The following is an 18406-nucleotide window of genomic DNA, read 5'->3' as shown; positions in this document are numbered from 1 at the left end:
TCATGGAAAAAATATTTCTTCTAACAAAAATGTTAATTAATTAAGAATATTATAAAAATATGTTTTTATATATTATAATTGTTCATAGAAAAATATTATATACTTTCAGAAAATCCATAATATCATGATAAAAAAAATTCTAAAATACTTATATTTTTATATATTATAATTGTTCTTTACACACTTCCATATTTTTTAAAGATAAAATATAATTTTAATCCTTATATTTTTTTGGTCAAATTTAATTTTAGTCTCTATAATTTCAAATCAATTAATTTTTCATTGATATGGAGTAGGGTTATTTTTGTCAATCTTGGTTAGGATTATTTTTGGCCGATCTCGATGAGACTCTTTTTATCTGATCGAACTAAGGTTAATTGTGACCAACCTCGGTTAGGATTATTTTTTGTTGACCTCAACCAATGTTATTTTCAGTCAACCTTAACTAGGGTTAAATTTAGTTGATCTCACTCAAGACTATTTTCGTCTAACCTTGTCTATTGTTAATTTTGACCTACCTTAGGGTTATTGTTGACATAAAACTTTTTTATGCTAAAATATTCTTTGCAAAATTACAATTTTGTGCTAAAACAATTTCTTTTATATACATAGACATAATTTGAAGACTAATGAACGTAAAGTACACGTTATGTGTTAGAAAAAGAGACATTGATGATTTTATTTTCCCACTCTTGTTGATGCTTTTTCAGTTTCAAACACTACAACAATATTTATCAGAAAAAAAAAATACACTACAACATTATTCAACGGAAAAAAAAAATACTCTACAACAAAAATGATTGGTGGATCTAGGAATTTTCTTTACTGAGGAAAAAAAATAATTTAGACTCCTTTCATCTTTCTTATTATAAGACTATTTAAAAAATATATATTTTTTATAAGACTAAAGACAAATGAACGTAAAGTACACGTTAGGTGTTAGAAAAAAAGACATTGATGATTTTATTTTCCCACCCTTGTTGATGTCTTTTCAGTTTCAAACACTACAACAATATTCAACGAAAAAAAATACACTACAACATTATTCAACGGAAAAATAAAATAAACTACAACAAAAACAAATGGTGGATCTAGGAATTTTTTTTATGAGGAAAAAAAAATAACTTAGACTCCTTTCATCTTTCTTTTTATAAGACTCTTTTTTAATTGTCTATTGCATTAATTACTTTTTTTTTTCTAAAATACTCTTAATTAATTAACAATTTTTATATAAGGTTAGCCGAAAATTATTTCGGTCAAAGTTAACCTTAGTTGAGGTTGGCCGAATATAACCTCAGTCATGGTTGGTCACCAATAACCTTAACCAAGATAGGTCAAAATTAACTATAGTCAAGTCAGACGAAAATAGCCTTAAGCGAGATCACCCAAAATTAACCCTAGTCTAGGTTGGCCGAAAATAGCATTAGCTGAGGTCGAACAAAAATAACCTTAGCCGATGTTAGCCACAATTAGCCTTAGTTCAATTAGGAAAAAAGAGCCCCTTTGAGGTCGGCCAAAAAAAATATTGACCAAGGTTAGTAGAAAATAACCTTAGTCAAGGTCAGTCGAAAATAGTCTTGTCGAGGTTGGTGGAAAACAACTTTAACCCAGATCGACCAAAAATAGACTTGGTTGAAGTCGATAGAAAATAACCCTGGCTAAAGTTGACAAGAATCAACCTTGAATGAAGTTGGTAAAAAATAATCTTAATCGATGTTGGTCGAACATAACCCTAGCCAAGGTTAGCCAAAAAGGTCTTGATCGAGGTAGCCTGAAAATAGTCATGGACGAGGCTGGTTGAAAACAATCTTGATCGAGGCCAGCTAAAAATAATCTTGGCTGAGGTTGAACGAAAATAGCCCTCATTGAGGTCGACTAAAAGCAACCCTAGCAAGGTCAGTTGAAAACTACCTTGATAAAGGTCAGTCAAAAATGTCATGGTTAAAGTCAACAAAAAAAATCTAGCCGATGTAGGGAAAAAAATTCCCATTGAGGTCATCCAAAAATAGCCTTAGTTGAAGTCGACTGCAAATAACCATAGTCGAGGTCGACTGAAATTAATCCTAACCAACTAATTTAAAAATGTATTTTTTAGACAGTTGAAAAAAATCACTTTTTAAAATAGCATGGCCCATGGGCTAACCCTGACCCCGACCCCATATTAAGTGGGGTTGTGTGGGTTTGGACCTTGTAGGGCCCCTCATTAAGGGGGCTAAGTCCCCATAGGGCCATCATGCAAGGCCAAGTGGATTTCCCCTAGTCTAGGACAGGATGATAGCTTTAGATTTGAAATGATTTTATAGATTTATAAGATTTAAAATAAATTTGTGATTTTTTAAAAACACATTAAAAATTATGAGAGTTAGTGAAAAAATAATAATAAAAAATGATGAGGTTTGGATAAAAAAAAAGTGACACCAATATAGTTATTTTAATCTTTTAATAGCTATATTAATTCTAGCTTTAGGTCATCTTATACCTTCTTGCAATAATATCTGTTTATTCTCCTTTTTGGATTTAAACATTTGATTTAAAATTATACATTGTTTTTTTTCCAATTACTACAATTATTTTATGATAAATCCAACGATATGTTTAAATGAGATGCAATAATAAATATATACTATAGAAGGAAGTGATGAGGGTAAAAAAATTGTAGGAAGGTTAGAGTTATGAGGAAAACAAAATTAAGGATGACAATCATAAAAATATTGTGTCAAACAAGTGATGCGCATAATCAATATAAAGAACACATGGTTATTTAGTCTTTGCACATAAGACAAATATTAATTTAATTTTGAAAGGAAACAAATAAATGCAAAGGGGATAAACATTTTTTGGTTCCAAAAGAATAAGAGAAACATATATGACATACACATGTTAAAGAATATTATTTTTATGCAGTTGTTTGGTACCTCTTTCAATTAAGTAGATCTCTTTTTGTGTTAGGTATTGAAGAAAGAAAATGATACTGAGAGAAAATGAAGTCGATAACTGATATAAAAAGAAAGAAAATAGTGTAACAAAATCTTAAGAGCTTGAGTGAGATTGTTTGATAAATATTTTATACTAACAAGTCGGATGAAATCCATCTTAAAAATTAATCCATCAAAATTTGTATATTTTTTAATATCAAAAGACTTTTTTTTAGTTATAAAAAGTCCTAATTGAATACCATCGGATTTTTTTATACTCCTTAAAAAATTCTAAAAATTTTAATTGAATATTGCAAGAATTATTTATATCATTTAAAAATCTTAATTAAATACCACAAGACCTTTTTATAAAAAATACTTTTAAAATCGTTTGAAATCCTAATCTAATATATTTATACATTGGTCATAAGCATTTAAAAGTCTTTCAATTGGAAAAAAAAATAATTATACGCTTAAATCTTATTTAAAGAATAATAATACATCTTAATAGTTTTTTTTAAGTTAGTATAAAAGCTTTTTGAATTAGATAATCAAAGTTGGATATTTCTTAATCAGAAATCAAGGACTATTTTGTTATTTTAAATAATGAGATTTATTTAAGAGTTTATTTTTTTTAACGAATGTTTGTTATAGATTGAGATTTGAGAATTGACTTTCTTGATTGAATGTTAAAGGACATTGTCATAATTTAATTATATATATATATATATATATATATATATATATATATATATATATATATACACCAATAGATAAAGGCGATATAAATTGTTATAATTATTCTACGATCTTTATTTTTATTTGTCTATTTTATCCTCAAATGTTTTTATATGTTTAAAATAAAAATAACAACAATCATATATAAATGGAGAATAAAAAAAAATGAAAAATCTTTAATGTGGTCTCCATTTTTATCTAGTCAATTTCATCCTTTTTTCTTATTTTTAACTACTCTCTCACCAACGAAAATTATCCAATTGTAATTATCTACCACTTCAAACGCACAAAATTGCACACTCTTTTTAATGTAGATAATTGCACCGCTCTTCAAAGCTCCTATTCAATTATCAATTCTTCTAGTTTTCTTTCCTCCCAAGTCATATTTGTGTTTTTTTTTCTTCCTATTATTTCAACCTTTTTACATTCTCCATTTTTTTTATAATTTTGGTCAAAGACACTCCCATCAATGACAAAATTTTTGGTGGATAACACATTTTTTTTTCTTGTACAGTCCTTCTCATCACTTTATGTATTTATTTCTAGTTTTTTTTTAATTCCAAATCATTATTATACATCTTTCTATATTTTATTTTCTTTGTTTATTACTAATTAATGTTTAATTAACTTAACAGATCTTTTATGAGATATGTTAATGAGGAGTCAATTTATGAAAAAAGGGAGAGAAAAAATATTTTTTCAAAGCCAAAATTATTGTAATTTTCTTATGACCAATTATTTTTTTTAGTTATGCTATTTAGTTTATTTTTAATTTTTTCATCTAGAATGGACCATTCATTGAACATAATTTAAAAATTATTATAATATATTAGTTTTGACGTAATAGCACAATAGAAATACCAATATATGACCATGAGAAGGAAATGTTTTTTTTTAGAAGGAGAAGGAAATTGTAAAGGAGTGTTACCCACAAAATTCTTTAGCTTATCCTCATATGAAGCATGGAAGCCAAAAAAAATGACATGAAGGATTCTTATATTGTTTACATTAATAGAATTTATTTTATATATTTTTAAAAAAGTTTAAAGATTAAAAATCAGTCAAGAAAACATCCAATTTCTTATATTATAAATTTAATGTTTGTGTCACAAGGATTAAGTTATTTATTTTAACTATTGTATTTTCTACTTTAACATATCTTTTGGCTAATTCTACTTGTTGCAGAGAAAAAACTCAAGTTAGTATAATTATTTGCACTGACGTACTTCGCGACATGCAAATTACTAACATTAGCATGAATATATATATAATATAAATAATATTTTCTTTTAATGTGTTTATTCACGACGCTACTAAATGTTCGAAGGTGAATTTAATAAGTATCCACCTGTTGTAGTACTTAAACGTGAAATCACAAAAGAAATATGATGTGAACCTGACTAGGAACGGATCGCTTGATACAGGCTACGGATATTTGGATGACGCCACTTCCGGTGAAGGAAGATAAGTCAGGGTAGACGCCACTTCCAGTGAAGGAAGATAAGTCTGGGTAGACGCCACTTTTGGTTAAGGAAGATAAGTCTGGGTAGACGCCACTTCCAATGAAGGAAGATAAGTCTGGGTAGACGCCACAAGGATTACCTTGATAAGTCTGATAATTGGTTCAACAAGGAACCCAGAGAGAAACTCTCACCAAATTTTATCAAAATGCCAAAAGTTTTTCTTATTCAAAACAAAAACCAATACTTATAGTGTATCTGAACTAAAAGATAAAAATAGACATGGGCCTTCTAAATAGTTTGGGCCAAAATTACAATAAATAAAAATTATAACTAAAAAATATATTTAACTTGGGCCTTCAGCAACAATTAATAGTCTTGATAGTGTCTCTGGCTCTGGGCCTTCATCCTTCTCCACTTGGGCCTTCATCCTTCTCCACTCGGGGGCTTTGTCCTTCTCCACTTGGGCCTTCGTTCTTCTCCACTTGGGCCTTTAGCCTGTATTTGGCCAGTTTCATGATTCTCATCATTCCCTCCTTCTTGGAAAACATTTGTCCTCAAATGTTCAGGATCATCACCGTGTTCAAGTACCACTTCCTTCCTTTTCTTGTGGGCTTGCTTGACATAGCTTTCATTCTTCTTTGCAATTTGCACCTTCACTTGGTCATACAATCTTTTCACATACTCAACTTTGGCATGTGCATCCTTACGTTGATTCTCTTGGGGATTGCTTTTGTAAGTTGGCCTGTTAGGCAATGAAGCTCCGGGGAGGAGATCAACTTGATGTTCTATGCCTCTTGAAGGTGGTAGTCCATGAGGAATCTCCTTAGGAAAGACATTTTTAAATTCCTGCGATAATGGTTGAACACTAGGAGAAATAGAAATAGTAAACTCATTAGAATTATCAGTAGAAATTTTACTGTCTTTGCAATACTGTAGATTGAGTGGTTCATGAGCAGGTAACACTTTCGTCACTTCACTCGCCTCTGCAAAATAATTAAATTTTCTCTCATGTGTATCACTCTTTTCCTCGGGTGTATCACTCTTCTTTTTCATATTCCTTTGTGGTGCCTCACTATTTTCTTTCTCTTGTTCTCTCTTTTCTCTCATTCTGATTTGGTCATCACACACTTCTCTAGGGGATAGAGGTTTAAGAGTAAATGAGGAAGATTTGGCTATTCGTCTGTAGGGCTTTTCTTTGTTACGGTTCAACAAACGTTGCATTTGTGTAGTCCACGCGTCCAGAAATAAGCGTTGAGATTCGTCCAGTTGATGATATACACCACCATTGTCACCAGCTCTTGCCATGATTAAGGAACAAAGAATTTTGTAGTAAATCAAAAAAAAAAAATTCAGAACCTCACCACACTCTACTCACGTGTTTCTCTCTTTGATGGTAGTTCACTCGTGTTTGATGCTCTCAATATAGGCTTTTGTGTGATGTTTTCACTCTTGCCTTTTACCACTCACTCCCTCTTAAGTTCCTGGATGAATCAAATTAGACACACAAGGTATATAACAGGAAAGACAGTTTAATTATCACAGACTGTGTAACAGATTTAATTTTGATAACAAATCAGATTTGATTTTGGTTAACAGATTAGACTTGATTTGGATTTAGATTTAATTTGGATAACAGATTAGACTTGATTTGGATAGCAGATTGGATTTGATTTGGATAACAGATTAGACTTGATTTGATTTGGATAACAAATTTTGATTTGATTTGATTTGGATAACAGATCAGATTTGGATAACAAATTAGATTTAATTTGGATAACAGATATGATAACAAATAAGATAATAGATAGGATAGCAGATAAGATAACAGATATGACAAGTAACTTCAAATGCTCATAACTTTTGCTACGGTTGTCCGTTTGAGGCCCACTATATATCAAAACGCTCAGAATTCAGAGGAGAATCTAGAAAAGGGGACTTGATCCACGATTTTCTTTCCAAAAAAAACACCTCTAAATGCCTCAATTTCGTGTTCAAAGATCAAACACCCACTTTTTTTTCTTCTTTTCTTCTCTTTTTTTTTTAAAAAATAAAATAAAATAAAAATTCTGCAACTTTTTTTTCTTTTTACTTGAAACAGAACTCAAACAACATTTTTTTTAAAACAAAGTCTGAAAGATACAAGAAACAAAAACAAAAACAAAAAACGTGACAAGAACAAGAACGAAACAAAGACACAAACAAGAACGCAACAAGACGCAAACAAGAACGAAACAAGGACAAATCACCAAAAAAAAGAAAAAAAAAGGATAGGATAGGATAGAACCTGTATCAAGAGCCAAAGCTCTGATACCAGATGATGTGAACCTGAGTAGGAGTGGATCGTTTGATACAGGCTACGAAGGTTTGGATGACGCCACTTCCAGTGAAGGAAGATAAGTCAGGGTAGACGCCACTTCCGGTGAAGGAAGATAAGTCAGGTTAGACGCCACTTCCAGTGAAGGAAGATAAGTCTGGGTAGACGCCACTTCCGGTGAAGGAAGATAAGTCAGGATAGACGCCACAAGGATTACCTTGATAAGTCTAATAATTGGTTCAACAAGGAACTCAGAGAGAAACTCTTACCAAATTTTATCAAAATGCCAAAAGTTTTTCTTATTCAAAACAAAAACCAATACTTATAGTGTATCTGAACTAAAAGATAAAAATAGACATGGGCCTTCTAAATAGTTTGGGCCAAAATTACAATAAATAAAAATTATAACTAAAAAATATATTTAACTTGGGCCTTCAGCAACAATTAATAGTCTTGATAGTGTCTCTGGCTCTGGGCCTTCATCCTTCTCCACTTGGGCCTTCATCCTTCTCCACTCGGGGGCTTTGTCCTTCTCCACTTGGACCTTCGTTCTTCTCCACTTGGGCCTTTAGCCTGTATTTGGCCAGTTTCATGATTCTCATCAAAATAGATATTATATGCCACAGGTCTGTTATTTGAATTCAGGTGATTTATTTAAGGACTGAAGATCTGAGTATTATTTTTTTAAAAGTATTTTTCATGTTGTTCTGTCCCCTTCAGTTGCGTCATTTAATATTCCAATATTGGTGATAAGTGGTTCGGAAATACTATATTTTTTTAATAATGTATGAGATTTGAATATTTAAATAATTAAAATGTTTCTTGTTTTATTTAAATATTAAACTATAAATAGTAATCTTGCAATCTTAATAGCTGCTTCGTGCATACTTAATCAATCATTAGAATTTGATTTGATATACGAAGCCTCCACACCCGGTGCCTGCCGTGTTATTTTTTGCTGAATATGTGGTTAAATGACGGGGCTAAATAATTGCTTTATTCTTACTAGGGGGAGAGAGGCAGTGCATAATGTATATTTTAAATAATAGGTTAAAATATAATTTTTGTTTTTTTTAACTTTCTCTGTCAGCACTTTTAGATTTTTAATTTTAAAATTAAGATATTTTTTTTAAAAAAATTAACAATTATAGGCTTTCATCCAAATTTTTATTTGATTTTAATAAAATTTGATACAAAATGATAATATGTAGATATAAAATTATAAAAATGATGTAATAGTTATACCATTTTTATAACTTGATATAAAATATGATTTTTATTAATTCAACCCTTGAATTATATTTATGCATCACCAAGTTTGTTTGAATCAATTTTTATCAAAATTGAACAATAATAAGATAATCAAATGATTCATATTTTAATAAATTTTGAAATATTTATATTATATTGATTTTAATTTATATGAAAGATGTAACATATGATTTTAGATTAATATGAAATTTTACATATATGACCTATGTGATAATGTGACCTATGTGATAAGAACTTTCAATTGAATTTTAAAAAAATATTATCTAGTTAAAGTTTTAAAATAATATAATAATTATCAAAATTATATCGATATAATTTGATTCCTCCTTTTATATATATATATATATATATATATATATATATATTATATTTTTTATGCTAAACCATTGGTATATGCTATCATGTATAAGCAATAAGATTATCTATCTTAAACCCAAATGCATAATAATTATTAATTATCAATTACTAATTCTACAACGTCTTGTACACGCATGTCTCTATATAAGGTTGATCAATTTCACCCATCTTTCGGCTTGGTTGCACATACGTTTCCTAGAATAGGTGTCTAATTCCTGGCCCATCAAGCAGAGACACAAACAGGTTAAGAAAACAAAATACAAAATCCATTGAATTGGTTTGAATCAATCCACTAAACATACTTCCAAGTGCCAACCTTTTATCAGCTGTATGGTCATAATAGTGCAATATCATTATATTGATAATATTATACTTAACTTATTCATTCATTGCCATAGTTTGCTTTAACGGTTGCACTGTTTAGCAGCAGCCTCTAATTATGATTCTCTTTACAATTCACATGCTGCTTCCCTATACTACCTTTTTGCAATTTTCTCTTCTTTAATCTCTCGCAATCAGATCCAATAAATACTTCCAACTACTTTATCACTGACTTCCACACTTCTTATTGGTCTTCGCTCAAAACAAAAAAAGTGTTCTTCCCATCTTCTAACTTCTGTTACCGCAAAAGTAATGCGTTTCCATCCATTATATTTTCACCATTCTTCTTCCATTTCATCAGGTATGAAAAAAAAAACAACAACAAAGGATTCAGCTTTTTGAAGTGTAGTTGAGTTGGTCAAATCTCATGTGAACAAAGGAAACTATTGCTTTCTCTTTATTCCGTTGCTTTCATATTTGCCACTTTTTTTCTGTTCCATACTTCTTTTCCATTATGTATGCAGTCAAAATAGAAAAATTCAGCTTAGAAAGTTCCTTTTGCCTTTTCAAACTCATGTTAAACTTGTGTGATTGTAAGGATTTTATTGTTATGGCCTTTTCCAATCCTCTCTTCTCTCTTGTTAAAGAATTCCATAGTTTCTCGTTTTTTTCTTTCTTTCTCCTTCATGACATATAATTGGGTGTTGTGGACGAAAACCATGGGAAGACAGTGGTCTCTCTTCAGTGCCATGGATACCCTCTTGTTGTGTATCCTTCTTTCTTCTGAAGTTGTTTTGACTAGTTATCAAAACGTTGGCAAAGTTTATCCGGGAATTGAAGGTTCTCAAATGAATTGGATTGACAGGTATGGAATTTTGCTTGAGTCATATAATGGAGAATTTGGCTTTGGTTTGGTCACCACTGCAAATGACTCCACATTGTTTCTACTAGCAATAGTCCACATGCACACCCCCAAGTTGGTTTGGGTTGCAAATAGGGAACTTCCTGTTTCCAATTCTGATAAATTTGTGTTTGATGAGAAGGGCAATGTCATTTTGCATAAAGGAGAAAGTGTGGTGTGGTCTACATATACAAGTGGCAAGGGTGTTTCTTCAATGGAATTGAAGGACACTGGAAACTTGGTTTTGCTAGGGAATGATAGTAGAGTGATTTGGCAAAGTTTCAGCCACCCTACAGATACCTTGTTGCCAATGCAAGATTTCATTGAGGGAATGAAACTTGTCAGTGAACCTGGTCCTAACAACTTGACCTATGTTCTTGAGATTGAATCTGGCAGTGTCATTCTCTCCACTGGTTTACAAACTCCACAGCCTTATTGGTCTATGAAGAAGGATAGCCGCAAAAAAATTGTCAACAAAAATGGTGATGTGGTGGCTTCAGCTACTCTTGATGCAAACTCCTGGAGGTTCTATGATGAGACTAAATCCTTGTTGTGGGAATTGGATTTTGCTGAAGAATCAGATGCAAATGCCACTTGGATTGCAGTTTTGGGAAGTGATGGCTTCATCACTTTCTCCAATCTTCTAAGTGGAGGGTCAATTGTTGCTTCACCAACAAGAATACCACAAGATTCTTGCAGCACTCCAGAACCTTGTGATCCCTATAACATATGCAGTGGTGAAAAAAAGTGCACCTGCCCTTCTGTTCTTAGCTCTAGGCCTAATTGCAAACCCGGGTTTGTCTCTCCTTGCAACTCAAAAAGCACCATTGAGCTTGTAAAAGCTGATGATAGACTCAATTACTTTGCACTTGGGTTTGTTCCACCCTCTTCAAAGACTGATTTGATTGGTTGCAAAACCTCTTGCAGTGCAAATTGCTCATGCCTTGCTATGTTCTTCAACAGCAGTTCAGGGAACTGTTTCCTGTTTGACAGGATTGGAAGCTTTGAGAAATCTGACAAAGATTCGGGTTTAGTGTCCTATATTAAGGTGGTATCTAGTGAAGGAGACACTAGAGACAGTGGAAGCAGCAAAATGCAGACAATAGTTGTTGTGATCATTGTCATAGTAACATTGTTTGTCATTTCTGGTATGCTATTCGTGGCACATAGATGCTTCAGGAAAAAGGAAGATTTGCTTGAGTCTCCTCAAGAGGATTCAGAAGATGACAGTTTCTTGGAGAGTTTAACTGGCATGCCAATCCGTTACAGCTACACTGATCTAGAAACTGCAACAAGTAACTTCTCTGTGAGGCTTGGAGAAGGGGGTTTCGGTTCAGTATATAAAGGAGTTCTACCAGATGGGACTCAACTAGCTGTGAAGAAGTTGGAAGGAATTGGCCAAGGGAAGAAAGAGTTCAGAGTTGAAGTAAGCATTATAGGGAGCATTCATCACCACCATTTGGTAAGGCTTAAAGGTTTCTGTGCTGAAGGGTCTCATAGAGTTCTTGCTTATGAGTACATGGCTAATGGTTCATTGGATAAATGGATATTCAACAAGAACAAAGAGGAATTTGTGTTGGATTGGGATACAAGGTATAACATAGCACTTGGAACAGCAAAAGGACTTGCTTATCTACATGAAGATTGTGACTCAAAGATTATTCATTGTGACATCAAACCAGAAAATGTGCTCCTAGATGATAATTTCAGGGTCAAGGTTTCTGATTTTGGTTTGGCTAAGCTCATGACACGTGAGCAAAGCCATGTTTTCACAACACTTAGAGGCACTAGAGGGTATCTTGCACCTGAGTGGATCACAAACTGTTCCATATCAGAGAAAAGTGATGTTTATAGCTATGGTATGGTGTTGCTGGAGATCATTGGGGGGAGGAAAAACTATGATCCCAGTGAAACTTCAGAGAAATCTCATTTCCCATCTTTTGCTTTTAAGATGGTGGAAGAAGGGAATGTGAGAGAGATTCTTGACTCAAAGGTGGAAACTTATGAAAATGATGAAAGGGTTCACATTGCTGTGAATGTTGCATTGTGGTGCATACAGGAAGACATGTCTCTTAGGCCTTCCATGACCAAAGTTGTTCAAATGTTAGAGGGTCTATGCACTGTTCATAAGCCACCAACTTGTTCTGTCCTAGGTTCTCGGTTTTATTCTACTAGTGAGGTTGGCACTTCTTCAGGGCCATCAGATTGTAACAGTGAAGCCAATCTTTCTGCTGTTAGGCTTTCAGGGCCAAGATAACAGAAGCTGTAACATTTTTCTTTTTTTGTGTTCATTTTTAGGATGTTGCTGAGGAAATTGGTATCAAATGGAGAGAGAGCCTTTCACACAATTAGTTAGATACTCTTGTTGGTATTGTGGTAGATACTCTTGTTGGTATTGTGGAAGGGGTTAGTTTCTTGTAATGTGGTGAATCATGATTTGAATCTTAGATCGAAAAGGTGCCTACATTTAGTATCCAATGTGCGTTGAACATGATTGTCTCTGAAAAGTAGATACATGTGAGGAAATCAAAAAGAAAATTAGTTAGCTACTCTTGTTGTATAGGATTGCCGTACATCATGTCCTTGTAAATTTTGTTTGAGTTACTCAGATTTTTTTAATATACATCTTCAGTACATGTTTGTGCACTAAGATGTTTGTGAAGACAAGGACTTTCTTGCAGTTTTGGAAAATGTTCGTTTATTAAGAACTAAAGTGGGATAACTTTTGTCATCTCTTAAATTTGAGGGATACTTTTGAAATTTGTATATGTAAAATAAATAAATAAATAAAAAACATATAAGAGGTAAAAATAATTGTATATGATATCAATTATTTGATGTTCAATTAAAGAATGGAACTGTGCAATTTTGTTAATGAATGAGAAGACCCTGAATTTGCTTTTGGTCCATTTTCAAACTTTAATCTAGCTTAAGGAATTGCATAGGCGTCATGGATTGGGTAGCACATCAAATCTCAAGGGTGACATCTGCTTTGAACTTGCTCTGATATTGGTTAAATCAGTAACTTACTATTTGGCTAAAGCTATTGTTGACAATAATTGTGCAACTTTATTTCATTCAAGTTAACTTTTATTCATTGATGGTTTAAGGTGCTGCATATATATGCATTGTCTCACTGTGCTAGATTTTGGACATTAGTGTCAAATGTTTGAATTAGAATCAGTTTTCATATGTTTTAATTTTTTTTTTTTTATAAACCAAGGATGGGTGAAACTTCACGGGAGATCCCAACTAGGTTGGCACCATAAATGTCACTGATCCTAAGTCACCCACCCACCTTGTAAATATCATTGATAAAAAAAGGATAAAAGGCAATATAAAATAAGCACGTGGGGACAAAAAACGAAAACTCATGCTGCAGAAACTATAATAAGAATCTATAGTTTGGGAGACCTATTCTATTCCTATTCAGATCCGCTGAAACAAAATGGGGGTAACATTCCACCAGCAAAATCCATTCAGAGAATTAACATGAGAGACAAGTGTGTCTACACAAGAATTATCCTCTCTGTATATGTGACCAACACGAAAGTTCATATTCTTAATTATATCTATACAGTTATATCACCTGTTTTGAGAGACCATGGAATCAACTTACTGTTGGAAAAAAACTTGTACTACCAAAATAGAATCACACTCGAGCCAAAGGTTCGTCCTCTCTGTATATGTTATAATTTAACAGATCTAACAAAGTTTGTACTGTAACTAACCATACCAATTTTCCAAAAAATAATTTGTAACTGATTAACTAACCACACCAATGCTTGTACTAGAAATCTGAAATCTTACCTTTCAAACAGCTCGGTCCTAGTCCATGGCCAACACACAGTCACCCTCTTATTATACAATGGTTGTTGTTGGGTTTATATGGTCCTTTTCCGATCCTTGTATCCAACTGCTGGTAAAAAAAATATTATTTTTCTGAAGATTAGGAATCAAGTTAGTCCAATAATAATCATCTTTATTATTTATTTTCTTGAAATTTAATAATTAAAGATTAGTTACTTGATAAAACTATTAGATTTTCAGAAAATGAAAAGTGGGGATGAGGAGTAACTGTGTAAGAATCTTATTTAATAAATGAAAAGAAAAAATTTACTTCTTTGACTTGTATGCGTGAATAGAATGAGTTTAGTTGCTAGTGTAATAAGTGATTTTACACAAATATCTACTAAGATTTGAGTATACTTTATCACATTATCATATGTATTATGTATATAATATATGTTTTTGTAAAAAATTCTATAATGATAATATATAAATTAAATCCATACAGTATACTCTTGCACCTCAAACATTATTTGTGACTTGGGGGTAACATTAATTACTTAGGTGCTGCTCGGATAATTTTTTTTAATAAAGGATTAAATATGTTTTTTTATCATTAATAAATATTTGATTTTGTATTTATTTTTTAATAAATTTTTATTTTGTGGCGAGTTTCTAATAAAATAATAATTTTATTTTTGGTCATTGACACTTATTTTTAGCTCCTAATAAATTAACAAATTTTGTGTTTGCTCCATGATAAATATTTCTCATTTGTTATTAATACAGATTAAAACAAAATTTGTTAATTTATTAGGAAACAAATACAAATTTTTTTAATTTATCAGGGACTAAAACAAAATATTAAGAATAAAAAATAAAAGTATTATTTTATTAGGAACTGAAGGCAAACTAAAAATTTATAAGAAACAAACATAAAAATCAAATATTTATTAGAGATAAAAACATATTTAAACCTTTAATAAATATTGAATTTTTTCATAACCTAAATGGAACTTTAATGTTCATATGTTAAGAGAACTTACCTTTTTTACAATGAATAAAAAAATGGGCGGACAATGGGAATATAGTCTTTGAAAATTTCAAGAATGCATTTGCTAAGCTTCAAAATTCTAGTGTGAGGTGGAAAACCTTACAAAATTCAGATCTTAAATGTCACAACTTGTTATGGAAAAAATGTCATTTTTATTTTACTTTTTCTTGCTAGGTAGTGTTTATGTACTATTACCGTTAAATTTTGATGCTGGTGGGTATTGCCAAATTTAACTCTCTTATTATAAGCCTTGTTCCAAAAAAAATAAAATAGATCACATGAGTAATAGAGGCTTATAATGATTAATGAGGCTTACAATCACAGAATCAATAACAAAAGATTATTACGAAAATCAAAGTCAAGACTAAAGTTGGCATTATTCGATCCTACTAATTTTAATATATATTGATCGTACTAGTTTAACTAAAGAAGTTTGACTTAACGTAGGTATGCGCAGCCCTACATGCAGAAAGTAATTTATACTTGAAGTGGGAAATGTTTTGAAATGTATATATAATGGACATGTCCATAAAAAGCCACGTTGAAATATAATTTTGCAATAATGAAAATTAGTATAACAGGGTGCGGATTCATAAAAAACTATTACTTGTTGGGCTATCTTTCTAAGTAGAGTAAGAGGGGTCAGATCAAATAATAAGATATAATGAGAGAGACTCATGTGAGAGGGAAAAACATTTACAACTAGAGAAAGAAGGAGAGAGAAAATTAGTGATTTTCGTATATCCATTGGATAACGTTTTTTAGATTGTAACTGCGAATTTGTTTACCGTTGGATCAGACTGATTTTTGGACAGCAAGTTCTACGTGTGTAATACTTCAAATTATCCGATTGGATCGGGAAAAAGATATCTGGAAGGAGAGATAAGTGTTTCGCATTATCTGTTCTATATTTTTAAATTTTATCTTCTTGTCTCTATTGTACTAATTGGGGGTTTATTTTTTTTTTTGGGAAAAATGTAAATTATATTAAACCCAAAATGATACAACAATAAACGGGGCATACCCTGCAGCTAGAGAAAATCAAAAGCCTCCCTAATACAAGAAGGCCTATATCAAGATATTAAAACAAATGCAACAAGTGCGCTTGTCTATACATAAGAAACTTAATCTTGCTAATAACCTCTATTACAGAAAATTGATAATCTTTAAAAATCAGCTTGTTCCTAGACAGCCAGATGCAGTAAACTGTAGTTGTTATAGCCAGATAACGAAATTTTCCTTAAACACCTGATGTGGATCTGCTCCTAATTAAAGAGTCAGTAATGCGCTGCAAAGAAGTGAAACGCCTGCGGAAAGGAGCCAAATCACGAATGTGAGCCCAAACATGGAGAGATTTCCTGCAAGAAAAGAACAAATGAGCATTTGACTCAACCTCATTTGAACATAAAGGGCAAAGGGAATCATTGTTCAAAAAAGCAGCTTTGTCAAGAGTAAGCAGCCGATTCCTTTTAGCAAGCCATAAAATGAAAGATATATTAGGGGGGATTGCTGGGTTCCATATAACAGAACACCAACTAACAGTAGGCTTGACACCTCTAATGTATTCATAGACTTTGCCAACAAACAATTGTTCATTGGCGCTCCAAGATTGAATCCTCTTTTTGGCCTCTTTCGTACTTAGTTCTTTGGAGATAATAAAGTCCCTTATTTGAATGATTTTCTTTATCAAAGCTGAATCTGATGAAGAAGTATTGTAATTCCACACATCGCTCCCTCTGAAATAGTAATGGTGAACCCACCGAACCCATAGAGAATCTTTCTTACAATGAAAGTCCCATAGGATACGGGAAAGAAGCGCAAGGTTCCAATCCTTGAGATTAAAAATTCCTAAACTTCTTTTTTTCTTTTCCGGAGAACAAACTACTGACTAAGCAATCAAGGGCTTGTTTTTGCCAATATCCGCTTTGCCCCACAAAAAATTATGGCACGAAGATTTGACTGTTTGTAGCACATTTTAGTGCACTTATTGGAGGTTCTCTTGTATCTCCATTGATTATAGTAAAGTTATTTCTTTAGTCTGAATGACTTGTGGTTTTTACTCTTGCATTTAGGGGTTTTCCACGTTAAACAAATTGTGTCTTTGTTTTCTTTAATTTCTATTTTGCACTCTATACTTTATTGGTGTTCCTCACAAGTTCTTGCAAGTTTGGGGGAATTTATTTCTACTGCCTATTATTCTTTTATAGAGTTTATTATTGTGTTGACCTATTTCCCCATTAGAGCCATCTCTTCTTCTGGCTGCTCCCCTGTTTTCAGTAACAAGCACCTCTAATTGAGAAGAAATACCTTGCGTCTTCCTTCGCATCTTTTCATTAAGAGCACCAGTCTTTGCCATTTGCAAAGGAACAATACCATTGGGGGCAACACTAATTATAGAGATCTGAAATGTCTCCCACGAATCAGTTAGAGTTATTAATAGGAACAATCCCAACACGTCATCATCAAAGTTGATACCTGTGGCTGACAACTGATCACAACATCCTTGAAATTCACTTAAGTGCTCAGTAAATGGAGCTTCGTCCTTATACTTCAATTCAACAAAGCTCTTCAATAGATATAATTTGTTGCTCCCTAATTTAGAAGCATACAAGGACTCGAGAGTTTGTCACAGAGTTCCTGCATGTGTCTCATGAGAAATGAGATTATAAATGAGTTCATCTACAAAGTGTCTAATAAAATCACATACACGTTCATGTTCAAAATCCTACTCTTCATCAGACATAGAATCTGGCTTTTGTGTGCCAAAGACCGGAAGATGCATATTCTTCACAAATAGTAAGTCTTTCATCTTGTTCTTCCAAAAGTGATAATTTGCTCCACTCAATACCTAAAAGAAAATCATCTAGCTATATCGAAGTTAGGAGCTTCATTTGAGACCATCATATATATGACTTCCCGTAGGTGGAATATATATATATATATATATATATATATATATATAAAATATTGGTGGGAGCTAGCCAAAGGACCACGATCTCCTTAATACATCCAAAAATGGTTGTCAATAATTTTGATGGTTCTTTTCTATAGATTTCTGAATACGTGATAAACAAGGAAATTAAAAACAGAAAGGATATTCTCAACATATCTGCTGTGAGAACATAATTGAAGAGTCTTCATTTATATTTGTTGTTTTCGAAAGGGAAGTTAGGTGCAAATAGCTTATCTTCTTTTCTAGGCCACAAAATGTTGTTACCAAGCAAAAGCCCATTTGCTTTGTTTGAAGAACTTCTGCTTTCAAGAGTGAAATCCACTCAAGCA

The 18406-nt window shown here is 32.1% G+C and overlaps 1 protein-coding gene across 1 annotated transcript; it reads left to right on the top strand.

Annotated features, from left to right (window-relative positions):
- Positions 1-9410: 9410 nt before the first annotated feature.
- On the top strand, positions 9411-12754 carry LOC100787500 (G-type lectin S-receptor-like serine/threonine-protein kinase SD2-5). The gene has a single exon (XM_003549234.5). The coding sequence runs from the start codon at positions 10067-10069 to the stop codon at positions 12536-12538; it is 2472 nt and encodes an 823-aa protein (XP_003549282.2). The 5' UTR covers positions 9411-10066; the 3' UTR covers positions 12539-12754.
- Positions 12755-18406: the final 5652 nt, after the last annotated feature.

Source organism: Glycine max, chromosome 17 (genome assembly GCF_000004515.6).
Source record: "Glycine max cultivar Williams 82 chromosome 17, Glycine_max_v4.0, whole genome shotgun sequence".
NCBI classification, from domain to species: Eukaryota; Viridiplantae; Streptophyta; class Magnoliopsida; order Fabales; family Fabaceae; genus Glycine; species Glycine max.
The sequence above is the reverse complement of the archived record's forward strand: the minus strand, read 5'-3'. Positions and strand labels throughout refer to the sequence as shown.